Here is a 27667-nt window from a genome sequence, read left to right as displayed (position 1 = left end):
AAATTATTGTTTTAAGAATTGGATGGTTTCTTCATTTAATTAAAAGATTGATAACATAACTGGTTGGATTTTAATTTAAGTGAAAGTTTTCTTCCTCAAATGAAGTATAGAACTTACAATAATAATATAGAAAAAAAGTCAACATAATGTAAAACTCAATTTTTCCACTTAGGTGATTCATAACATAAGATAAAACTTTTCAAAGACAAGGCTTTTATTTCATAATACGTACTATAGCAGATAATAATTAATCAAAAATTAATAAACCATAACAGATAATTAACAAATTTTAGTGTGATTTTATTTTCAGCTCTATTATTCTCTTTCACAATATCATATATTCTAGTGATGATGACTAGGGAAAAAATTATTAATCTTTGTATCCTCTTGCCATTCAAAATATAATAGCATATTTGTGGTAGTCGTAACAAAACTAACAGAGAAACAACAATATTTAAGATAATATAAAGCATCATACTCATTTTTTTAAAAATTGTTTCAAAGAACAACTAATTCAAACTATATCAAAAATAAAAACTTTACCTTTCCATTCATCAGTTTGCTCTCTATGAAGAACTTTTGTATACCTACTATCTTCAGTAAAAAATAGACCAAGAGCAAACACATACCCGATAGGTAACCAAAAACTCACAGGAGAATAATATTTATTTTCTTTCATGAAGAAATTGGTCCTGTAATTCAATATAAATTACAAATTATTAACTTAATAAAAATTCAGTAAAGTTTCATACTAACACAAAACATAACAGACATACTATTTATTTCAGCTTGACACAAAAAAAAAAAAATTGAAATGCATGACAAACACCTTTCTTTAAATTTCACCATATAAAGTATTACAAATTTTATTATTACAAAAAATGCTTTCAATCAATCTCCTAGCTCTTAGGCCCAATAACAGATTACCTAACCCTGTAGCCAAGAGGAACAAATCCCCAAAAGAGAAAACTACCATAGACCCGTTCATCACTCAATCGGCTATATATTTTGTTCTGAAGTTACAAAAACAACAGGTTTTAACATCTGCACAGAACAAGCTTTATAAATATGCAAGATGGAAAAAAAGTACATAAATATTTAACCAGTCAGGGTAAAATAAAAATTAATGTACAAAAACTCCAATCTGTTCTATACAATCGGTGAAAGTTCAAGGTGTCTTTTAATCATTGTATCTTATCTTTTACTTTGCCGGTAAAGTGGTTATCTGTGCTACAACTATAATGGGAAAGTATATAGATCAGGCAAAAAATCTAACAAAATTTATTTTTTTATAAGTTTTGTGTCTTAAGGAAACTTTTAAATTACAATTACATTTAAATAAATTGTAAATAATCTGCGATAATAGTTTTTATTCTAATAATCCTAGGTCCAAAAAAATTATTTTCTCTGAAAGATGTTAGTGTGTATGTATGTTGGCCTGTGGTCTTATAATCCTAGACCCCCGATGATTTTCTTCAAACTTTGTTAACAGGTATATTACCTTTACCTTTAGGGGAAAGAATATATTAAATTTTTACAAAAATTGGAAAAAAATATGGGAGCATTTAGGCTGTAGTAAATTTTATATCTTTACTGGGGCAGTGTAGCAAAAAAATTCTGCTTACAAAAAGTTTTTGTTAATAAGATCACAAACTACCAATAAATTTTATTTAATATTTACTCTCTCCCCAAAAAATTATTTTTTTCTTTTTTTGGCTATGTCCTGCTTCAGAAAAGAAATTAACGGGAGGTTTTTGAATCTATATATTCTAACATCAATAGGCCCTCAAACCACTATAAAAACTTATCACCCATATCCCACTCCAAAGGTCCGAGGTACAAAAAATATTTTTCTAGATTTAAATCCATCTTTCAAGTTACCCATTGCATTTAAAATATAAAAATCTTAACTTTTTGATAGCCCATATACTCTTTTAATATTTTTTGAAAGAAAATTTTCAAAAAATCACAAACATACTTTTGAAAATTGTAATGCTAATATACTAAATATTAAAAATTTTTGTTATCGCTTCATTTTGTTGAACATCTTGACTTTAAGTATTACAATTAAAAGATTTGAACCAAAAAAGTAATTTTATAATTAACAAGAAAAAAAAATCAGTAACATTAAAATTTACTACAACACATGCTTTTTTTAAGGAATAACTGAAGCTAGCTAATTGAAGATTTTTGATTCAGTATTCACTTGCTGTACTTTTAGTTACTGTATATGTTTGTAAAGGAATGAGAATACAAAACACAATAGTCCCACCATTCTTTCTTAAGTATTCCACAAGTTTAGAAATAACCAGTTTTTTTTGTTGTATTTACTCCTGTAATTGTGTATCACAAAATTAGAATAAAAATTTTTACATAAAAATGAAGAAAAAAAATGTCATAATTTTGGTTATTATTTTTCAATTAGAAAAAATATTTTTATCATAAAGATACAATTAGAGCTTAACTGACAACTTTCTGGCACAGCCATAAATTTTTTTTTTCAAAAATTAATGGCATTACTTGATTAGCATAGCTGGGAAAGTTATGGAAATCATTGCCAGCTTTTTCTTTTCAAATATGTGCTTATAATTGATAACCATTATAATGTTATAATTTATAACTTATCTATATTATAACATCTAAAAACTATTGTTTTTTTTTAAGTACTGATTCACAAAAACACATTTTGGCAAGTTACAGCAAAGAAAATTATGAACATAATCTACAGGTTCAGCTAATTGAGAAACAAAAACATTCTAAATGAAAATTAAATAAAAATTTGAGTAATAAACAAGGTTATTTATATTTTTGTTATAATTGAATACCTTTGAAATTTTGATGACACATTATAAGAAAGATTGTTTTTGTTTTGTTTTTTTTATTTTTATAATTTTCAGATGGATAACAGTGAAACACAAATGCTAGGAACAAAGCAATCACTGAACTAGCCTAAGCATGTAATTAAGCACACTGGTTCAGAATTGTCATATTTTTTTATTATTAAGCAGTAATATTATAACAGAATATTTTCATACTAAAAATTATTAATGATACACTGACATGTTTCAAAACTACTACTTATGAAAAAGGTGGAATAAAAATAGAACCAATATAATAAAAATACTGCTTCATTTAATAAATACAGTGCATCCATAAAGTCATGCAACCAAAACAGACGTTGCTTTCAAATTTATTGTTAGTTTCTGACAAGATTACATCAACATGCACTTTCAAAAGCCCAGTGTACATTTTTTGTGGAACATTATTCAATCACTTCTTTTTTTTTTAAAAGGAGTTGTTTAATTTTCTTTATAATGCAATGCCAAATTAACTGACTATTTTTTATTTAGTTTCTTCATTTGAGAAACAGGAAATATAGCCTATTGTAAATGAAGTGGTTGTCCATAAGTGTTACATGATAGTTTGCATGACATTCATCAATTACTTTTACATCCTCTAGGAAAATTTCTCGAAAGAATTTAGGTTGGGATTGTTCACAAGACTATAAAAAACTGAAGTTATGTCCAAATCAAAATTCGATTAGTAGAAGAAGTTGTTGAACTAGACAGTATAAGACACCTTCAGTACTGAAGTGAAGTGGTTGAAACATTTCATTTGATGGGGTGTGAATGTTCTGGACAATTATTTTTGGTTTAGATACAACGCTTTCTTTCCTGGAATTGAAGGAAAATCTATAATACCATTGCAACAACTCTTAAGGAAATTAGCACTGAACATTAACAAACAAGTTGGCGCTTAATCAGTGTCCAAGCTGACATTTAAAATGTTTATTCTGACAAGTAAATGAAAAAAAGTAATAAATATAGTATATTTAGTTTCCTATATCATATAATTTAATTACTATTGTCACTAAATAAATATAGTTTGTTCTACATGTTGGTTGCAAAACTCTATAAAATAATTTATTATTTAAATAAAATTTTTTTTAAAAACTGTTTTTATTACAGAAGTTTTACATCTGATTTGACATTTTCTTAAACTGGGTTATAATGAATTCTTTATTTGTTTATAAGATTAAAAAAAAGTAGATACACAGATGAAACATCATACTTATGGGTTAACATTAATCAAAGAGACTAAATTGCTTTACTAACAGTAAACACCCCATCACTTAGTAGTTTATAATAAAAGCATTCTTTTGGTTAAAATGCACAGATTGGTTTGAGATGGGTAAAATAATATGGAAGATGTTGGTACAACTGGAGCTGAAGTGGGGAGGACTGTTAATCGCCTGCACAACGGAATATTCAGTCTGTGTCGAGCATTGGACTTCTGAATAAGACTGCATAGTCATGTGTTGTTTGTTAAAATGTGGTTTATGTTAAAGAATGAATATTCTGATGGAAACTTTAGAGATGAAATTTCATGTTGTGTGTTGGAGAAAGTTCAGGGAGAAATTTGAAAAAGAAGCAACAATGAAAAGTATTATTCAAAAATTTGTAACACAGGTTTGGTGTTAAGACCAGAAAAGTGCCCGACACAAGTTGTACAGGACATTAAAGTGGCAGTTACAAGATCTCATAAATCTTTGCAGAGGCTAACTCATAAAAAGATCATTTTGCTACTTCAGCCCATGCTGCAGTGAGGAGAGTGTTGAATCGGTATTGAATGCATATTTTCTATGGGCTAACTAATCTTGATTATATTAAAGAGTTCACTACTATCAATGGTTCAAAAATTTCATTAGAAGCAACAATGGCATTTTAGGTCAAATGTTTTTCACAGATGAAGGGTGGTTTCACCTTGATGGGTATGTTAATGATCAGAACTACCAGACCTGGGTTACTGAAAACCTGCACATTTTCTTTGAATCTCCTCTATACCCACAAAATATAGGCATATGATGAGCAGTTCCAAGGCAACGAATAATAGAGCCCTTGTTTTTGAAAAAACCGTGGATGCTGCCATCTACCAAGAAATTATTTAACAGTTCATAACCTTATTATAAGAGGAAAAATATTACTGCTGATTGCAACAGAACAGTGCCACATGTCATACAGCCTATGAAATGCTACAGGATTTTTTCAGTAGAAGAATCATTTCTAAAGGACTGTGGCCACCAAGATCCCCTGATCTGACTGACTATTCAGAGGTTTTTGTGTGAGGGTTATTTAACTGAAATTGTTACAGGAGCAATCCACACACCTTGCAGGAACTGAAAACGAACATTATAAATCTCATAAATAGACATGGTACAGCTAACAAGAGTGGCTACTCTTGTTAGCCGCTTTAGCCAGAAACACATTTGATAATGTTGCTGGCTAGCAACATTATCAAATGTGTTTTCAAGTGCATAGAAGTGGATAGACATCACTTTCAACACCTTCTGTAAATTATTATGTAAATTTTGCCAATAAACTATTACTTATACACTAAATTAAGCGATGAACCTCTTTTAAGTTGAATAACTATAGATATTATACACAAATACAATGGTCCAAATGATAAATAAGACTTTAGTAACTGTGATTATACACATGTAAAAGATTATGATTGATATACTGATACTACAATCGATACTTGAAGACTAAATTGAATACTCTGAAAATACTTCACTATTATGATCAGAACAAACTTAAAAATTGCAGAAAAAGATGTTATAGTGTTATTTCCTTAGTAAATCTGCAATTTAGGATAAACTTAATAATGATCTCAAAGTTTCTCTTCAAACTCTTCCCATGTCTTTCCAAATTGCCATACAATGAAGTTAACTTTACAAATATCAAATTTTAATTTTTATTGATACTTTTGTGAAATAACATGCACATTAAATTAAACCACAAATAAAGAAGTTTGATGTAATAGAACTCAGTTTCCCATATGATTCCTTCATTGCCTTCTATTCACAGAAACCTCTCTGCTACAGAAAAACCATAGTCCTAATCGCCTAACTGTATTAAATTGTAACAACATTTTAAAAAATTTCAATACAGTTAGGCGATTACAACAAAGTTAATAAAATGCTTTAAGTTAACAGAGAATCAATATAAACTTGATAAACTAATAATTAGTTAATAAATAAATAAAACTCAAAATAAAATTCAAAGAGAAAAATAACTAAGTCATTTCACTTAATTTTATATTTTCTCCACAAACATTCCGTTGCACATATTTTAATGAGGAAGATAAGATGGATAAAATAAAAGGTGAAAAATATCATGCTGACAATCAAACAAGAGCTGCCGGCATGTTAAATGGACTAACTGGATAGTCATAACAGTACAAAAAACTATTAACATACACATTTTTAATAATATACTATTAAAAACAAAAGTACCTATCACATAAGTAAAAATAAGCAAGAATAATTCCAAGCTTTGCTAATGATGTAACCAATGTGTAGGCAGAAGAAGGAGGTTCTTTTGTTCTTCTTAATTGATAACGACGTAACGCAGCAACAAATCCCAGAATAGAGCTGCAAAAAATAAAATAGAACATGCACTTTTATAACCTTATTACCAACATAATGGAATAATAAAGAAAGAATTAAATACTAAGTACAATGATTTAAATTACTACCACAGGTGATACTACAATTCCATTCCTTTATTTCATTTAAAAAAATTAATGTGAATAAAAAAAAATTAAACTGTATCTTAGTTATGATTTAGGCAATAAACATGGAAATTTAGTTTGCTATTTCATATATGAGAGAGATTAAATTAAGCTATATTTATTATGCACTAAAATTGCATTCTATAATTTTTCTCATAAAAGGAAATGGTGAGATACCGAGAGGCAGGGTGCTGCAATTTAAAGAACGTTGGATTAAATGAAAATTTTACTTATACATTTTTTATTTTCAAATAAAAAAATATTTTTACTGAAGAATTTAAAAAACATACTTAAAAATCAAGTTATAAGAATCTTGGTGACTGAAGCCAAATAAATGATTAAATGGAACACAACTTACAATGGATTTTTTTTTTTTTTTGAAGTGACTTACTAAGGAAAATATGGTTTTTAGATATTTATCTGAAAAATATTTGCAAGCCCAAATCTAGTGGATATCTCGTTTTATTTAGTCAAAATGGGGAAAATTTACAATCATTGCTCAAAATGGTTTTAACTTTCTTCTCCCCTTTCAAGTTGAATTTAAAAAAATTTACAAATTGGTTTTCAGATATTCACATGAAAATTACACACAGCAAATATCAAGTTGATATCTTAATTTTTTACTGAGAAATTAAATTTTATTTAATTTTAACCCTTTACACTTGTAATTTAAAAATAAATACTTTTTTTGGTTGCAGTTACACTGTAAGAACATATATACAAATTTTCACCTATTTTCAGTAGTTTTTGCTAGGCATTGATGAAACAGTCAGAACACGTTCTTTTATACATATATTGGTTATCGTCCTATGGATTGTAACAAGCATAATGAAAACTAAAATAAGTTTATTTTTTTAATTTTTTTTTCAAGTTTTATAAAATAAAATTTCTTTGCTGCCTATATTGATTAATTCTTCATTCAGAGTAGTAAATCCCAATATACAGAGTATTCAAATAAGCTACTTAAAACACTCAAAAATGTTAAAATATGTCTACTCTAAAATCCAGCCAAGTTGGAAGGTGTCATTTTGTTTGTAAAGCAAGCACCCTCTCCCCCGCCTGGAAAAGGCCATCAATGAACTCCATTGTAAGCTAACTAACTGCCCTTGCTAGCGTTATGAAATGGTCTGTCACAGATCATGCTTAAATTCTGTGACTTTTTGCTCTTAAATTAAACACATTTTTAATCTTTTTTCACACTAAAAATATTTATTTCAAGTAAAACTTGTATAATCACTTCATATTTAATATCAATCATTTTTACTCCATCTACTTGAACCAGTCAATTTTTTGTGGGGAATTCAAAGGCCCAGCTTTTTCAGATAGGAACTTTGGTAATTAAGCTTAAAGTACAGCCCCAGAACAGGAACAGTTGCTGAGCTGGAATTGAACTAGTTTATCAAGAATACAATGACCCTGAAATCCTTAGAAGGTAAACCTATTAGAGACAGACATGGATCCACAGAACCAACAAAGGGGAAGAAATGATCAATGAAATGGAAAAGGAGTGAGTATGAGATGAGAAGGCATTAGCAATTTATAAACTTATACTTTTTTTTAATACTTTTATCTAAATCAGGTTTAAAGAGTTGGATGAACTAGCCACACAGATAGTAATGGCCAATACTAGAATGCCAAGAGCAATTTTGATAGGAAAGATTGGTACAAGGAAAAAAGAGGTCAATGGAAAAAGAGGTTTTTTGATTTTTTTTTCTGGGCGAAAAACACTTCGGCGTACACGATGTACGCTGTTTAAAATTACGTGTTTTAAAAAACTAAAGTTAAAAAATTCACAATTAAATATTAAATAAAAACACCCAGAAAACAGAATAGGAAATACAAATACAATACCTAATAGAATAACAAAAATCAAAATAAAATAAAAACTTAAAAAATTAAAAACAAAATCAGAACAAACTAAAATATTACGAACAAAGATAAAACAAAAAACTTTAACTAAAATGTTAAAACACAATAATATACAACTACTGTAAAAAAATCTAAAAACACCATTAAAAAGTATGTAAAATATTAGCACCCTCGAGAAACAAGAACACCTGGTCCAAAACTTCTTTATGAAAATTCCTGGAATGCATAACATATGCATTCCACAAGAATGTGGTGCACAGTCAAGCAGCAGTTGCATCGCATGCATACTGGTGCATTTACTCTATCAGATACCTGTGATTAGCTCTCGTATGTCCTATCTGCAATCGACAGAGGACCACCTCATGAATTTTCCTGTATGAGGAGTCCCATGGCAACACACAACCTTTAATGTGCCGAAGTTTGTTATCTACTGTAACCATCCAACTTGCCATTTTACTCGAAGAGTGAGTTTTACACTGTTAATAAAGTCGGATGTAGTAACACAGGTAGTGAAAAATGGTTGACCCACATGCATCTTCAGCAGCAGAATCTGCACGTTCATTACCCAGAATCCCTATGTGGCAAGGGATTCAGCAGAAACTCACTTGTGTGTTGCAATGGTTCAACTTGGCAATTGCATAGTAGATTTTGGTGATAATAGGATGCCTGGAATAAAAGTTTTCTAAGGCTTGGAAAGCACTACACAAGTTGCTACAAATAAGGTTATGATGGTACTTAGGGTTAATGATATTCAAAGCCTTATTTATAACGTAGAGTTCAGCAGTAAAGACACTCGTAATACCAGGAAAACCAAACACATAGGTTTAGTCATTAACAATAAATGTGCAATTAACAATAAACGGTCATTAACAATAACTGTGTCTGGGTTTGCCTTGGAGAGAATATAGTGAAACATTTTCTGAAAGAAAACAGGTGGTATTGATTCTTTATTGTATTTCGTGAGGTCAAACAAAATTTACAAGGTTGATTGTCCATGGAGGATATGAACACAGATAAATGGGAGAAATAGAAGGTGCATTAACATTCATAAGGTGCAGTAAACGTTGGGTACAAACACCTATAGGTGCAGTACAATGTGGGCAGTCTTCATATCTTTGAAAATAAGTATTTCCAAGAATTGCATCAAAAGCCAGGTGATTTGGCTGTCCCTTAAGGCAGGTAAAATAAGATGCTAATACCTGGTTCAGTCTATTTCGAAGTGACGGCTTGCTGCAGTCAACAAGGATGCTTATGACAGGGCTTGATCTAAAAGCACCTGTTGCAAGCCGAAGGAAAGTATGATGTACAGCATCTAGCATTTTAAGCACTGTATTGCATGCTGAAGAGTAGGTGACAAAACCATAACCAAAACAGGAATGAACCAAGGAATAGTAAAAACACGTCATACATGACTGATTGGCACCCCAATTGGTATTACTAAGGGCTCGCAGCATATCTAAAAGTTTGGAACATCTCACTTTCAATTCTTTGATGTGTTTGACCAATGTAAGGCGGTTATCAAAAAATAAACCTAAAAATCTGACAGAAGGAGAGATAGCAATTAGCTCTCCACTGAGAAAGACTTGCGGAGTAAAGGGGTCCCACAGGCGAGAAAAGACTACACATTTTGTTTTCTCCGGTGAAAATGTGAAGCTGGTAACCTAATAGGTGAGATATAGTGTTCTGTAGTAGCCTTTCGGCTGTGATTGTTGAACAAGACACAATATAAACAGCAAAATCAAATAAACAAATAAAGAACATGAAACAGGAGTCTGCACACATGTAGTTATACCAAAGGTGGGAAAATGAGGTTCTGCTATTGTTAGGAATCAAGAGGATGGAGAAGGTTCATTGATGATAAGAGGAACATGCAGGGCCATTGTGGAAGAGGCCAAAGATCACAATGGGCTGTCACACCAACAAAAAGAAAATAAAGTGAAGTTTTGTCAGGTAAAGGTATTTTTAAACATAATGACAAAGGTTAATAAATTACACAAATTTTAAGCACAATGCAAATAACAGAGAAGTTCAGTAAATTCCTCATCAGCTTTTGTATTTTTCCAATTTTAACTCAGTAGCACCTGTATGTAGCATCAACAAGCAACTGCAGATATGTAATTATATCTAAACTGCTCTTTTAATACCCAGCAATAAATCCAGTACGTCCAATTCAAGCAAACAGCACCATAGTATACCACAGCAGGAAAGGTTTCTTTTCTTAAGCTAAGTGGACAAGGGTATTGTTAATAAAACAACAATTAGTTTTCAATTTTCACCTATCTATCAATATAACATTTAAATTTTAATCTGTACATAAGAATTGATAAATAGAATTAAACTACATGAAAAAAAAAAATATTTACCAGATGCCAAAGACAGCAAAAGTAAGAGCTTGAAGAGTAGTGTAAGGTTCAGCACTACTGCAGCAGGTACCATCATTAAAATTCATATGGTCATTACAATAAGCATTTAATAACAACTGTGTATCATGACGAAGGCATGATGCACCCAGATATAAACCACTAACCATTTCATCCATGTTATCTTCAACCATCAGGCGAGAACTAGCCCATATATGAGTTTTACTATATCGTAACACCTATAACACAAAGATAAATGTTAATGTATAACAAAACAAACAACACAGACAAAAGAACATCACGAACATTAGTCCATAACTGAACTAAGATTAAATTTTAGTAGTTGAAAATCTGGATTAAGATAACACAGAAACTATTGACAAGACAGTTTACTAGCACATAATCATTATTTCCACTTGCTCCTGCTACAAATGCTGTAATGGTAGTAAATAATCAATTTTTTTATAAGATTTGAATTGCAGTAAATGTAGTTTATTAAATGTACATGCATATAAAAAGAATTTCTTGTTCTAATTTCTAATTAAGCATATATTAAAGCATGTTAGTTATTTAATAATAATTTGTTTTATTAATGTAATTGTGTCTTAATAATGTAATTTGTGTTTTATGAGTGGCAGAGGTTTTTAAAAAAAAAAAATAAAATAAAAATAGCTTTTATTAATAATAAAACAGCTTTCTAAGTAAATTTTTTTTTTATTTTTCTGTAAAGAAAAAAAATCAGGCTAAGTTTTCAAAACCTCAGGTAACAAACACACATAGACACAATCCTGATGACAAAGAGCAGCAGATCTTACTCCAGAAATGTGCAATAGCCATTACGTCATTAGTATTTAATTAATGACAGTATCAAACAATTAAATTGAAATTCAATGTAATTTAACTTTGATTATTAAAGAAACCTTTATTATTCCATAGGCACTGATTTATGTTTATTTCACATATTTTAATTTTTACTACGGTTTTTCTTTGAGAAGTTCTAGGTGTTGCAGTACCATGAAAAATATAAGGTGTATTTTGACTCTTTTTAAAATTACTATTACTTTCTTTTCTTTGGACAAAAAATTGAACCCATTAAAAAAAATAATAAACCCAGATGGCTTAAGAATGTAAAATCCAAATTTCATTAAATGAAAATTAGAATATAATTTGGATCTTTGTTCAGATTTATACAAAATTATTTTTAAAATGAACTGTTATTATATTTAGCAAAAGGTCTTACTCACATTAAAGGATTCTCAGTAATAAAACTCGTGCAATTGTAACAAAATTCAAATTACAAAATTTATTTCTAATTATAAAAAAATCAAATAAGAGTAATTTGGTATAAGCTAAAGTGTGAAATAAATAATGGGAGCTTTTATTAGAGAAATGTTTTTTCTTATCATTTTAACTTTACAGAGGTTTTTACAAGAATTGTAGACAGGAAGATCAGGTAGCTGAAGCTATAGATTAAAAAAACCAGTCAGACACTTGCAGGAAAAAAATAAGACCAGCTGATCTAGAAGGTAACATACAATTCTCTATCAACTGACCAGCCAGTTGCAGTGTAAATAAAGGGAAAATTTTGTAGAGTTTTTTGAAGTTTTTTTTTTAATTTTTTATTTTATAGATGGGAGAAATACTATTTACGTACAAAGTGTAGGACTTGCTAGCAGGTTCCACAAGATGTTATCGAGTGTGTATGTGTGCCTGCGCCTACCGACTAAACCTTCACCTCTGATTGTCCCTCTTTCTGGAAACTGCTGCGTGGCATTACTTCAGAAAGGGGAAGCTTACCTTCTGCACCAGGCATCAGCGTGACCATGGGTTCACTGCATCCAGGTGACCCCCACAGGTTCGGGAGGACCCCTGGACACTCATCCGCATCCCAACCCTGTAGGGGGAAGACACCCACCTTGTGACATTACTGGTCGCCACACCACCTCCCCCCCACCGTTCCAAGCCCTGAGAGGCTTTACCGGAGGTCGTCTTTAGACCCTCTTAAATGATTACATGTCACACTCATCGCCAGGCCTCAGTCAGGATCCCACCGATGTAAATGCCTTGGCAGACATTTGCATCAGTAAAATACAAATCAGATTTCACCTTCATATAGGCCTCTAACGGACATCTTCGCATCTAACCTAACATACATGATTCTCTCAAACTAACTAACCGAAACTGTAGAAGTACGAACCCCGTTCCTAGTAAAGATTTGACAACACTACTTGTGACTGTAAATGTCTCAGAAAACGAACGAGTTTAAAGTTAAATCAGTGCTACACTCATACCAATTAAAATTTCACCTCTCTCCATAGCAAAGCAGGGACACTCAAAGAAAACATGCTACACCATTTCTTCCATTCCGCAGTCAGGGCAGGTTTCTGCGCGCAGCTTAATTTAAAACAATATAAATACGCCCTAAAGCCCTCATGGCCCGTCAGCAACTGAGGGAGGTAAAAATCCAACAAGCCATGGAATCTCGCAATTCAACTGCTAATATCACAAATTATCCTGTGGGTCCACCTGCCCTTCGTCCCCTGTTCCCACCTCTCCTGCCATGTACTCAGTGTCCTCCTCAATCGCCACCTTCCTATCTATTGCACCATCACCATCTTCGTATCTGCAGGGGTCAAAACACCAGACTCAGAATTCTGGCCCATAATGCAACCACAAGATCCACCGGCCAAATACCCATGATGACCTTAGCGTCTCTTTGAATGTAGTTCTATAAGCAGATGCCAACCGCAGACAGCATCTCCTGCATAGCGACTCAAGAATCACTCTATACTTGCAGTATTTCATAGCACACGCCCATATTTCCACCCTGTAAAGAACCACAGCATAGGCAACCCCAGTCAAGAGCCTTCACCTCTGCTGCCAGGGCCCCCCACAGTTTGGCAGGATGCCCGCAATGAGATGCACAGCTCTATCTGCCCAACCCATGCCTCGAGAACATTTTTGCCAAACCGCAGCTACATGTCTACCCATATGCTTAAATACTTAATTACGGGCTTGGATCACACACACCTGCCCTCCAACTCCACTAAGATCTTCGGTCTTCATTTAGCACTAGAGATTGCAACTATTTCTTTTTTCTCCAGGCCATACTTAATCCTACTTCGCTCATCCAATCACCCACCACCCAATAAGACTCATGTACTTTATCCTTGGCTTCCCTACAGGTATCAGCCTCCACACCAAAACAAGGTCGTCCATGTAGCCCACAATATCCACTTTAGGGGGCAGAGGTACACAAAACACATCATCGTATGTAAGATTCCATAGAGTCGGCCCAAAAACTGACCCCTAGGGAACCCCTCTACTCCTCGCTCCAGAACTCCGCCATCCACCTCACACAAAATACTCTTCTGTCACTAAGATAAACATATGATCCTTGAAGAAATCCATATTTCTTCCTGAAGGAAGAAAAGTATTGTTGGAGTTGAATTGAATAGGTCCACTTAGTACATTCTCTAATAAGTTTTCATTTATTCTAGTAATTTACATACTTCAAGTATGTTGTAACTAGTTTTTTTTTACATATGTATACATTTAAAAGTTAATGCTTATTTGGGTGATATATATATATATTTTTGTTTCTATTGAAGCAGTGGCAAACACACAATCTAATTTTTGCGGAACACTTTTATAAAGTTGTCATATTTATATTCTTAACAGTTCAATCCTGAAGCACTATGTTTGTAAATAATTAATGTTTTGTTTTAGACTCAGTTTCAAATTTTAAATAGTTTTCACCACCAACCATCATTTGCAAAGTCTGAAATATAAATTTTTCAGATTATTTTACTGATAATTCTATCAACAGTTAATGTATTTGCATTGTTATTATAAATATGTTCTATCTGTAAATTCATCATTTTTCAGTTATCTTGCAATTCTCCAAAATTTCATAATGGAAAATCCAAAAATTATATTATTTATTTTTATCATTCATATTTTGATATTTTACCTTAAAAACTAAAACTAAATTTAGTTTACTTAGCTGAAACTTAACCCTAATAATATACCTCAACAGCTGCTCTGTTCAGCTGATCAATTAACTGATTTTTAATACTAGACTGGGCTGCAGGTAATTTAATTTCATCTACTGGCTCTTGTAACATCCATAACACTTGATTCTGTTCACTAGATATTGCATCAATATTCTAAAAAAAAACACAAAAAGTTACTATATTTTGTTTTATAAACATCTTTATTTAAAAACAATTGTACAATTTAACACCATATTCTTTATCAAAATTGAATAAATAACAGACTGCAATAAACTAATATAAAATATGCCATACATCAGCAACAGTGACAGACCTGACTTTCAGTACCATTATGTGCTCAGTTTTGAAGGTATATTTGAAATTAAATACAAAACCACTCATTTCTTAAAACTAAATAAAATTCTTTATTGCACTCCAATGTGCTAAATGAGTTCAAATATTTATGATTAAAGCCAATTACAGAAATCTTTTCCATAACCATATGTTATGTTATTAATTAACCATTTAACAAATGGCAACTCAGACAGGATTATAACTCTTTTTATGTGATTCTTCCAGTTAGTGACCCATTTAGCACACATTTTTATTTCAATTGTTATTATTAATTCCTACCAAATTTGATTCTCTTTTCAATTTGAGCGTAATTTGTTTTGCTCGATTGTAGTATAATATTACGTACTAGTCTAACTTCATATTTACATACACCACAGTTTTTTCAAAAATTCATACATACAATTTTCATGCTATTAACTTATTAACCGATATTAAAGAGTAATATCAGAAGAAAAATGTATTCTTTTAAATGTATAAAATGTATACATTTTATATGTATCTAAAATGTTTAAACAAATATAAAAATTGATAAGAAAATGTAAACATATTTAAGTAGAACATTTTGGAATATATGCATTCTAAAATCTGCACTGTAAACCATGGCTATTTTTTTTTAAAGCTGCAAGATGTGACAAAATGGATGTTAAGAGTATAAATGCAGCTTATGAAATGTTAACATAACCTGTCAAAATATTCAGTATTTCATTTATTGTGCAGCTACACAAAGAAAAACTCAAAAACGTTTTTTTCATTTTATAAAAAATGACATCTCTGTTAACAACAGCGTTAAAGAAAATTTTTTTTTTTTTAAGTTTATAACATGAATTTAAAATCTCATCTAAGAAATTTAAAAAAGATATTTACCAAGTAAACTACAAAATTATAATTATAATAATAATAAAAGTAAAATTATACTAACACATACCTGAACCAGTTTAGTAATATTGACAGCATAACTATGGATTGCACTAGCAGAATTATTAATATTCTGTAATATCCATGTACCACAACCAGCTACAATCATTATTGGAGGGGACTTCTCATTCTGTAATAAATAGTTTTTCAAGACTCAGAAAAAAAAAGACTTAAAAGTTTGTATCAGCAGTTCATTTAAAAATATATAAATTAAATCTACTCATGCTGAAAGATTCATGACAGACTTATCAAGCGAAATGGGGAATCTGTTCTAGTTCATAACAGATCAATTAGTCATAATAAATCACACATCCACCTGGTGAGATAATTTTCACTAGGTGAGAGAAATCTTAACAACAATTACCTTTAATTTGTCTTTTATTACATTATCATTAAGTAACAAATTAGTATACAAGTCAATATTGACTTTGAGTAAACTAATTTTAAATAAAATTCCTGAAATCTGTCATATGTGACAACTGGGCCAATGTGAAATTTAACAACTCAGATAAAAATACCCAGTGACTTACTTTCATGTTTTGCTGTATGTAATACAGCAACACTAATGTTCTTTAACTTCAGTATCTATAGGAACCAGTTTGTTAAATATCAGATCAGATGTTAACACTTTATCCTTTAATATAATATACTCTTTAATTAACTGTCTTATGAAAGACTCACATTTTTATTATTGTAATTTAGACATATTCCATTTTTTCCCCTATTCTATACATTTTTTACTCTACTGTAATCATTTACAATTTAAATTATCTACCCTCCTACATACATCATATCCCTCTTCTATACTTCTTTTCCTTCATTAAAATTAAGCATATTTATTAACTGATATAATTTTACCTTATACCAGACCAACTTCTTTTTTTATCATCAGTGTCAGTTAATTTGATGCTATTCTTCAATCCTTTCTGTCCTGTATTTATGATATTCCACATTTTCTAATTATCTGTTTTGTATGTCAAAAGTTGTCATTCTCCATAGTTTTTAACTTCTAACATCCTTCTATTAACAAATTAACTAAAAATGGATGTTTTAATAATATAGTATGTCTCTACAACATTTTGCTACACATTTCTGTTACTTCCCAATTCATCTTACAATCTTATAATTTAGTAATTTATCAAACCTATCCAATTTTCAACATCCCTGTGAAACTGCATTCCTAAGGCCTCGATTCTTTTCCTTTCTGTTTTTCCTATTGTCCATGTTTCATTTCCATAAAGCAGACTGCACTCCATAGACATTTTTCAAGAATTTTTTCCCTAGTTTCAAGGTTTATTTGATCCTAGCAGATTTCTTATATGCTTGAAGGCACTCCTTGTTTGAGCTAGTTCGCTTTTGATGTCTTCTGTATGTTAGCCTTTGAAATTTTAGTAAGTAAATAACTTAATTCACTCAATTCTCATTATCCTTCTTTCTGCTATTTCAACTTATTGTCTGAAAAAACTAAAGCAATTTAAGGATATTCTTTATACTTCATACAATCCAAACTATATTAAATGAATAAGCAATACACAGACAATGGTGAGTTTTTTATACACTATCATTTACTGACAATTCAGAGATTGCAAAAGATGAAAACGATGCAGAATGTATAAGTATGACTAATTAGTTAAGTCCAATAAATAACAATGGAGTCCAATAATAATTTTCAAAAAAGAAAACTAGTGTTTAGATGTTTATAGATGAGCCACTGATATAGATTAGTAAAGTAATATTACAAAACCCTGCTCAGAATAAATGTATCTAAGAAAAAATACATGTATCACAAGAAATAAATAGTAAGTCGTGGATAATAGCAGCTAGGGAAAGTTGAAATGCAAATATTTAACCTACTGTGGTAAACTCAGGGTTCACGAGACATAAAAAAAACTTTTTATTCCTTTCTTGGAATTTTGATATATGATATATTCATTTCTTGGAATATGATACAAAAGAGTGGAAGCTCAAAAAAAAGAGAAAGAAGTTGAAACAAAGAAATAATTTCAACAGAGGAACCCAGAGGCACAACCTGAAAAAACATCTTGACCGCAGATGTTTATGTACATTAACAAATATACTAAAACTAGCACCAGTCACAAACCAAGACATTTAAATTGTATTTATTTTATTCCCAATAAATCATTTAACTTACAGAAAACTTAAGAACATGAGTCAGATGTGATTCAAAACTCAACCAGTTTTATACAGGGCAAAACTTACATAATTAATTTGTTTGTTAAATTTGAAGTATTTAAATTTGGTAATAGAAGCTATATATCCTGCATACTGATTAAACACTCCTTTTAAATTGGGGTGGTGCACTAACCTTTTCATGCAGGCAGTTGAGGGTTTAATGCCCAACTGAATCAAACACATTATTCATTTTAAAGGTTTCTAAATGCTTTCAACTGGCCACCATTCTATTGTATTTTACATCCTTATCAATTGACCATGGTTATAATAAATTACAGGTTCACTCACTATATAAATAAGGGGATGCAATGCTTGCAGGCCCTAAATCAAGAAAACTGCAGCCCATTAATCACATATGAAATATCACATTAATCAATCAATGAGTTATAAACAACTCACCTTTACTGTATCTATATGGTCATCATAATTCATGAATTAAAAGATATTCTCAATATAGTAGTAACATTGCAGTGATAAGTCAAAAAGTTTCCTCCAATCCTCAACAGAAAGATACTTTATAGTAAATCATCACATTCTATTCACTAGACAACCTGCTTATCACAGGTTTTTAGTGTTCAGTAAGTAGAGTAAGTAAAATATAACACATAACATGTACAACATACAAAATGAATTAGTTTATAATAAAGTGAACTATTTGTAGAGAATATTACCTTTTCTTTAACTTAAACTAGCGATACCCTACAACTTCCAGCATTCATCATACTAACAAAACATGAGAAAAAAAACTTTACATCCAACAAAACGCACTTTGATCCCTGAGCAATCCAAAGTCATTATATTTAACAAACCACTTACTGTAATTGTTTTAATTATTTAATCTTCACCTAATCTATCTCATAAACAAAAAACATTTAAAGTAAATAAAAATTGATACTGTAAAAACATTCACCACAAGCATGAACTTATGGTAATCTATACACCAGTGTTTCTCAGCCTGTGGGGCACATCCCCCCTAAGGAAGTGTGATAACACTAAATGGGGGGCGCGAGCAAAGAGAAAAGAAAATATTTATAAAAAATGTTTATTAATTTATTGAAAGGAAAGCAAAGCAAAATACATTCTGACATAATAAATAATTGAATACACATTTATACTGACATAATACACATAAATAGAATTGTATCAGTACTGCACAATATACTTAATAATTAATTTATCAATACTAAATTAAAACAAGTTTAATAATTATTAGTGACTTCCTTGGGCCTGTCTTGAAAAGCAAAGTTTTTCGAAAGAAGGTTTAATATTAGATTTAGACATCCTGAGTTCTTTTTCTATATTTAGCTGAGATCTATACTTTATCTTCAAAGCAGCCACCGCAGAAAATCCGGTTTCGTAAAGGTAGGATGTTAAAAATGGTAATAGTATACAAAATTCTCTTGTTTTCAGTGCAGAAACTCATCATCCATCTCTGCCCAAAATTCAAAGAGTGATTACTAAATTGTTTTTATTTCGCCACTTGCCGTGAAATTTATGAAGATTTTTCTTTGGCAGTTGTTAGCCCTTCAGGAGTATTTTGAAATGGATCCTTAACCCAACTCATAACTTGCTACCAAGCTGTTGTCAGCAAGAAAATACTTTTTAAAATTCTTTACCAGCATGGATAAATGATTTTCAATGGTTACAAAAACAACTTTCACATGTTATTCTTCAGCCTTGTAAGTCTTAACACATTCATCTGCATTTGCAAACATTTCTCGGTTTTTTTGCTTTAAATTTCTGCTCTACAATTCCAATTTTCTACAAAAAGCATTAACTTCATCACTCATATCCGACATACGTGTATTTGCTCCTTGGAGTTAAAAATTCAAGGTATTTAATTTCTTGAATATGGTTGACCAAGTAGCTCAATTCCATTACAAAAATCTCGAAACTTTTCAGCTTCCAGTTGGTTTTCCTCTTCTAGAAAAATGGCGATTTCAACTCTTAATTCATAAACAAGTAGCAAAAATTTCCCTTGCCTCGCAATAAAATAGTAACGCTGAATGTATCGTCTTTACAAAGTGCAGATTCTTGATTTTAGGAGTCTCATTTTTATACAATTTACTTAGATTACAACTGTCGTTAGCACAATATCAGACCAGAAATAATTTCTTTGGAAGCCAAAGCTTCTCTGTGGATCATAAATGTGCCCTATGGAGATAACACACTATGGAGATTTTTGTTATATAAGTGCTTATATAGTTCGGAATCTTCCAGACATTGAATGAGCACCATGTGTGTGTTCTGACACAATTTTTCCACTTCATGTTTGCCTCATTTATAAAATCATTTAAGATACAAATAATGCGAATGCTGTTGCTCTGAGTAATATTGGTTTGCAGAAAAGTAGTTCTACTGTTCACATACCATCACAAAATTGAACATAGGCAATGAAATGAGCATTTTTATTGCTATCTATTGCCTTATCAAGCTGAATGAAAACAATTTGTCACACAACTTCCCAAAAAGCTGATGCTGTATATCTTCAGCTACATCACTTATTCGATGGGCAACAGTATCATTTGATAGAAGTAGGACTGCAATTGTTATTTTGTTGAAATTGTAATTTCTACAATTTCAATTGCAGCTGGCAAAATAAATTCTTCCCCAATGGTGTGAGGTTTCTTACATCTGGCTATTTTATATGAAACTTATTAAGAGGTAAGTAAAGCTTTTTATTCACAAAGCTTTTTTTAAAAATTATGTTTGTTTTTCGTATGATTTTAATTTGAACAATTCTTGGGGTTTGTTCATGTACTCACTATGAAGCGTTTCCAAATGTCGTTTAAGTTTATAAAGTTCATGCTGTCTGCTGCCAAAATTTTTGAGCAAATGACACCCAGGGGCCTTTCTTCTTCATTTACTTCAGTACTGGTAAATTTAAGTATTCTTAAGAATATTTTCTTGATTTTATTTTTGGAACCATGCTCATCCATGCACTTGTTGATGCTTCACTGTGATCTAATGGTTACTTACGCCCAGTTAAAAATTTATCCGTGCAGTATAAATCTCCTGCTGTGAATATTTAATATTTTGAATTGCAATTAATATGTAAATTACAACAAACACATTCATTATAGATTCAATAGCAGTAGAAGGACCGACTCGATTGAGATGGCTGGAATTGAATGAGGTGCAGCATCTATATACATCTGCGCAGACAGTCACGCAGACATTCCAGAATGTTTGAGGCAAATCGGAACTTCTTGTGAAGCTGCAAAAATGTCAGATATGGTGAACATAAGACAGAGCAATAGAGAGGCATTGATTCTGGTTTTATCAATGCAGCGGATCAGTGTTGCCAAATATCAATAAATTTACTTATTCTTGGTCATTTGCAATTAAGGTCATAGTGTAACTTTAGAGTCAAAATATATTATTATTGTATGAGAGGGGGCACAATGAAAATTATGATTGAAAATGGGGGTCGCAAATACTGAAAGGTTGAGAAACACTGCTATACACAATTTATTAGGGGTCTACACAAATCAAGAAATGATAATATAAAACAGTAATAACAGAATACCTCAAAAAACATATATACTACACAGCTTTAAAATCAATTACAACAGAAGTTGTTTAGAGATTTTACTTCCAAACAAGAAATAAATTAAATCAATGTACCTTCCACTTATTAAAGTTTGAGACCATCGTCTCACCAACATCTGGACTCCATATATATTCAACTGTTAACTTCAACTGTGAATCAACAAATGTTTGATTAGGAGAAGGTTTAAAACTAGCACCAGGTGTCTTTGATTCATGGCCAGTTAGATGATCCAGAAATGAAGTGTAAAGGTCATGGATCCTTGTATCACCAATAAAAACAAAATGGCTGTAATGACCCAGGAATGCAAGTAATCTCATACATCTTCTTGTATCTCTAAAACAAAAATATTAATTATCATATGTATAAAATATACATGGACACATGTGTACTTACACACAACATATAATTGTTTTTATAAACAGATACAGAACTGGTTTAATTTATCTCAATACCTTCATCAATGACAGCTTTTATGAATAAATTTCAGATTAAAAGATATAATTGTTTTTAACAAATTATTCATATACATTCTTAATAAGTGTCAATAAGTACTATTAAATTAAAGATTATTTTAAAAGTAAAACACCAATCATAATAAATTTTGAACTTGACAATGATACATGTATTTCTCACAAAGATTTATGTCTTTAATTGACAGTACTATTTTGTTTAGTGTTCAATTAGGCTAAAATTTTGCACAAACCCCAAAATAAATCATAAAAAAATATGCAAATATAATAATATCCTTTTTTGGTCTTGTATATGACTGGAAAAATGAACTTTCTAATAACATAAGTAAAAGAATATACACTTAAATTATAGTTTTCTTAGGTTTATTATAACATAATCATAAGTTATTCAATTTGTTTGGAGTACACAGAATAAAAAATTTAAAATAAGAGCATCTAAAAATTTAACTAATATATTATTTGTAAATTATCACTCATAACTTATCATTCCTGCTCAGCCATCACCACTATGAAGAATAAATGATTAAAATGTAAAAAAAATGTAACATAAAGTACAACATGAAGATTATTTGTAACATTTTAAATGTCAAACAATTTTTTTTTAATTGAAAGCCATACTTTGAAGAAAAGAATCTACAACAATCTGATATCAGACTTCACCAAAAACAAGAAATCAAATATTTTCTACATTTTCCAAATGTATAGAGTACCAGTACTTTCTTATTTTCATCCACCCCCTTCAGCCATGATATCACTATATCTTATTTCTGCAAATTTTCCTAAATTGATCTATCTTTTTCTTATTTTCTTTAAACTTAATTAACACATCTAATAATAAAGTATTACTTATTACCAATACCTGATAATGAAAACCAGCTTTCAGTAAGATAAAAATAAAAACTCCCAAAGTTAAAATTGGAAAAAGAGTAACAATTTAAAATATACAGTAACATATTTAATTATATTTGATTTTTAGAATGAAGTATGCTAAACAAGTTGTATAAATAGATTTTTTTTAAATTCTAAATTACATTATGATATGAATTGGAATAAGGTACAAAATTTCACATTCCTCTTTACTTAGAGAAGGTAAAAGAAGTCCACCATAAAGATGATAAACTGCATCCTTAAAATCTATAATTCTCCAATATCCTAAGCATTTCAGAAAGTGTTAAGGACATGAAATAAGGAGATAAATGTCATTACCCAAAGTCATATTTAATAAATAAATTTCTACAGATCACCTAACTTAAACGATAATTTATTGAATTTTAGTGTCTGTTGTTTGCATCCAAAAGCAACTTCAAATTGATAGATAACGAAAAAATTTTCAAAAATGTGTAAAGCATGTGCCTTAATAATGGGAACTAATAATATAACAGATTTACTTGGCTTATAGGCTGTGTCATTAAAAAAAAATCAATACTGTGTACAAAGCAGCAGCATTATTTACACAAATATTAAAAGTGAAAAAATTGAAAGATAAAAATAGATTTTTTTTTGTTTTATAAAGTAAAGTACAAAGAGAAATAAGAACAATATATAATATTGAATATGTAGATTCAAATCATCAAATCTGTTTTTAAACTTACGTTTGACTATACCTATGCATCATACAACCATAGGGTTGCCATTCCATATCTCCTTTATACCTTCCATCTGAAAGCAGCCACTTGCAGGAATCACTTCCTGTAATTATAATAAAAGTACATAATTGTATTAAGCACCACATGATTTTTTAACACAATCACAAGAAAAAAAAATTCCAATCATATAAAAAAAAATGAACCATCAAAATAGGTTGATAAACTGGGAAAAAATATATAATGCTACATATTAAATACTAAACTGAGATTTTTTTCAACTATTTAAAGAAAATGTTCATGTCATTAACACGATAAGATAACTAAAACAGGATGTTGGTGCAAAAGAAATAAATGTGTCTTCCTTCAAAATTAGGCAAAAGTTTTCAAAGATTTCACTATAGAACTAGGGAAAGGCTTGAATAATAAGCAATGATTACAAATAAATATTAAATTGGGTACAACAGATGCCAATAAATGAAAAAATCTTGTTAAGGGAGATTTATTAAAACTAAAACCAGCTGATTCTATTGAAATATTCAAAACAGAGTATTCTTTAGAAAAATCAACTACCTATAAAATAAAACAGAAATGTAAGTTATTTAGAACTAGAACCTAGGCATGAATATTTACAATTTTTGGGGCATAATGTGCTCAAGAATTGCATACCCCTTAAGCACCTATTGAAATATAATGAATTACTAGGAGATATTCTAGATAATCTAACGAAAAAATACTGTAAGCTATTTCAAATTATATTAAGTCTAAGTTAAATAACTAGACTACCTTCTATAAAGATGAATTTAAATAATCTTTTTTATTATGCAACAGTCCACATTACAACCATTTTCTTAATAAATTTATTAAGGTTTCCAACATTTTCTTAATAAAAAAAAAAAAACATTATTGGCTTTCAAGATTGCTAAAATAAATGATTTATGAAGATTACAAAGTTTCTGGATTGCAGTAAACAATCGCTTAGGAATATACAGAAAAAATGTTGTTTCTGAAATAGAACGATCAAAAAAGTAATGAGACAGAGAAATTTGAAGCATTCAAAGTGGCAGTCCTGCATCCAAACAAGTACCCAGATGTATTGTCTACTTCCTGTGTCAATTTCAAACTGATTGTTGTTATGGAGTATCATGATTGTTTGCATTAAATGTGTTGTGCAATCACCTGCTACAGAAAAAATATTGATCAACATTAAATGATTCAATTGTGCACAAAACATACAAAATGTTGAAAGAAGCATTAAATGCAGTCAGTATATGTCAACACCCAACAGTTTTCGTTGGCATGGACCATTTTTGGTCGGACCAGAGAGCAAAGAAGATTTGTGAAGAACAGATTGACAGTACATCAATTAACAACATTATGGTGAACACAGCAAACACTATAGTTTGAAAACATCATACTGGTGGTGTGCAGTTGGGGGAACTGCTACACATCTCAAAAAGCAATGCACAGTAGTCTGAACGAGCGTACGCATATGAAACACACTGCTTGTCATTGGCATCCACGGTCTTAACGCCCAACCAAATGGAGTACTACAAATTCATCTGTTAAGTATTATTCATCACTACAAGAAGGAACAGGCTTTTTATATAATGTGGTAACCATTGGCTTGAATTCCATTATGGCCCTGAGATAAAACAACAAAACTCCCAATGGAAGTCAATTTCTTCACAACTTCTGAAAAAAGCAATAGGTGTATGCAGGGAGGTAACGGATTTTATCATGAGGGATTCATTCACACATCAGGTATCTAAGGGACAACTCTAAATGATCTATGGTACATTAACATGCTGAAAGTAATGCTGACTCATTTGAAAACCTGGAAAAAATTGAAGAATTTCTGTTGCATCATAATTCATCTCAGATTGTCAGTAAATGTTTGAATGGAAAAAAATTCCAACAGTTCCTCACCCACCACACAGCCCAGATCTAACTCTTTGCAACTTCTGGTTGTTTCCAAAAGTGAAGAACCTGAAAGGGTGAAAATTTGAGACAAATCTAAAAGTTTTTAAAGATGTAGACATGAAATGCAGAAAGATGGCCTGGATTTCAGACTTGAAAAGTGAATCAAGCCCTGTAAGCAGTTTTTTGAAAAGGTACATGTAAATCTAGATTTAGCATAAAGTTTTTTTCTAACTACAGATATTGTCTAATTTTTGATCACCCTTGTGCAATACAGTTAAAATTTCTGGGCTATTAATGATATTGAACATGACTATGATTAGTTGAAAATAAAGTAACCAAAACAAATTAACTCTGCCAAAAATATAACTTGCACGGCGAGAACAACTCTAATAGCTTTAAAGCATTCTGCATTCCAACAGAAGGTTGAAGCAACAAGCTAGTGTCTAATGATAGATAAATTCTGTAAGCTAGCCGTTAACTGCTTTAAGCTAATTATGATCTAAACTCATCACCTGGGCATTGGTAAACAAAAAAGGTTAAAATTTCCTGAAAAATTAACATCAAGTAATACTCACGGCTCGCTTAATTGGAAGTTTTACCTAAAATAGATTTATTACGAATCCTAAAACGTCGAATTTCGAGAATAACTTACAAAAATACTCACTTGAAATTATAAATTTCACCAACAGCCCTATTCTGACAACTCATGATTAAAAAACTTTGCCAACTACTGATATAAATATTAAATGTTCCGGCTACATTATTTAAATAGATGTCAAAATTCACTCACATCTAAATGCATTATATCATCACAATGATCTCAACACACCTGTCTAGCGATATAGTCAGATGTAATATTAAGATGTTTGTCTAACCTAAATTCGAATAGATGTCATTAACAACTTACCATATCGCAAATGTATAGTTCCATGGTACAATATAAAGCTAATAACAAGAGCACAAGCAATTAATTTAGCGTTTTTAGAATTAATCTGTTGAATAATTTCTGCTGAACGTTCTTTCTTGTGTTGAGAATAAATCAACGGTTCAACATCAAAATCGGACACCGCCATTACTTCACGGTAATATCATACCATCCAAAATTGATAAAAAGAAATTTACCTCATTTTTTATTCAAAATGTAAATACAGAATAACATACCCAAAATATAATTAAAAAATGTATTAGTTATACTACCATCGTAATAAACCCATACTTCTTATGGTACGTTAATCATAACAATCAACACTTTCTGCAGTGAGGAAAAAGAAACTTAAGAAACAATAAATTATATGAATACGAATTTGATATCGTTCTAAAAAGTATGCACTCCTTATTGGAGTTGAAAACCCCGGAGCTTCAGGATCACTGTTATGTATTGCCTCAGAGAATGAGAGGAATAATTTGTAGCGTGTGTGAAAATGCCGTGCCTGCCCGGGATTCGAACCTGAGACCTCCGGATAAAAGGCAGACACGCTACCACTCAACCCACGGAGGTCGGCCTGAACTTTTGTTAAGTATTTAAAACTCTTACCAAGGCAGGCAGTACCTTCATGCGGTTTAAAATAAATTTTTAACTCGTTCTGTCACTGAAACCTTTAGTTTGAATTACTGTATTTGTTTCCAGTCGAGACAGTATAATTTAAAATTTATTGGCCGTAAGAACATTTACGCAGTGAAAACGGATCTCATTTCAAAGTTGGTTGGGAAGTTTAAATTTGAAAGCAGCCGCTTCCTTACACTAGTTTTGTTCCACAATCGCAGTACTTATTGTGAATTATGCATGTATTATGTATTTTATATATTATCAAATAGTTTAATTATAATTACCAATCATAGATTGAATAATTTATTTTTAATCTATACATCTTTTTTA

General features: G+C 30.7%; 1 protein-coding gene across 1 annotated transcript in view; it reads right to left on the bottom strand.

Moving 5' to 3' along the window:
• The window catches only part of LOC142326913 (N-acetylneuraminate (7)9-O-acetyltransferase), a 58717-nt gene extending 31853 nt beyond the window's left edge, over window positions 1-26864 (bottom strand). The window contains exons 1-8 of the mRNA XM_075369644.1: window positions 26699-26864; window positions 23878-23974; window positions 21890-22148; window positions 16080-16199; window positions 14837-14974; window positions 10809-11044; window positions 6299-6436; window positions 544-692 (exon numbers count right to left, since the gene is read on the bottom strand). Of these exons, the coding sequence (XP_075225759.1) occupies window positions 544-692; window positions 6299-6436; window positions 10809-11044; window positions 14837-14974; window positions 16080-16199; window positions 21890-22148; window positions 23878-23974; window positions 26699-26864 (1303 nt within the window). The remainder of the gene's footprint in view (window positions 1-543; window positions 693-6298; window positions 6437-10808; window positions 11045-14836; window positions 14975-16079; window positions 16200-21889; window positions 22149-23877; window positions 23975-26698) is intronic.
• Window positions 26865-27667: the final 803 nt, after the last annotated feature.

This window comes from Lycorma delicatula, chromosome 6 (assembly GCF_047948215.1).
Source record: "Lycorma delicatula isolate Av1 chromosome 6, ASM4794821v1, whole genome shotgun sequence".
NCBI classification, from domain to species: domain Eukaryota; kingdom Metazoa; phylum Arthropoda; class Insecta; order Hemiptera; family Fulgoridae; genus Lycorma; species Lycorma delicatula.
Note: the sequence above shows the minus strand (reverse complement) of the source record. Positions and strands in the feature narration are given on the sequence as shown.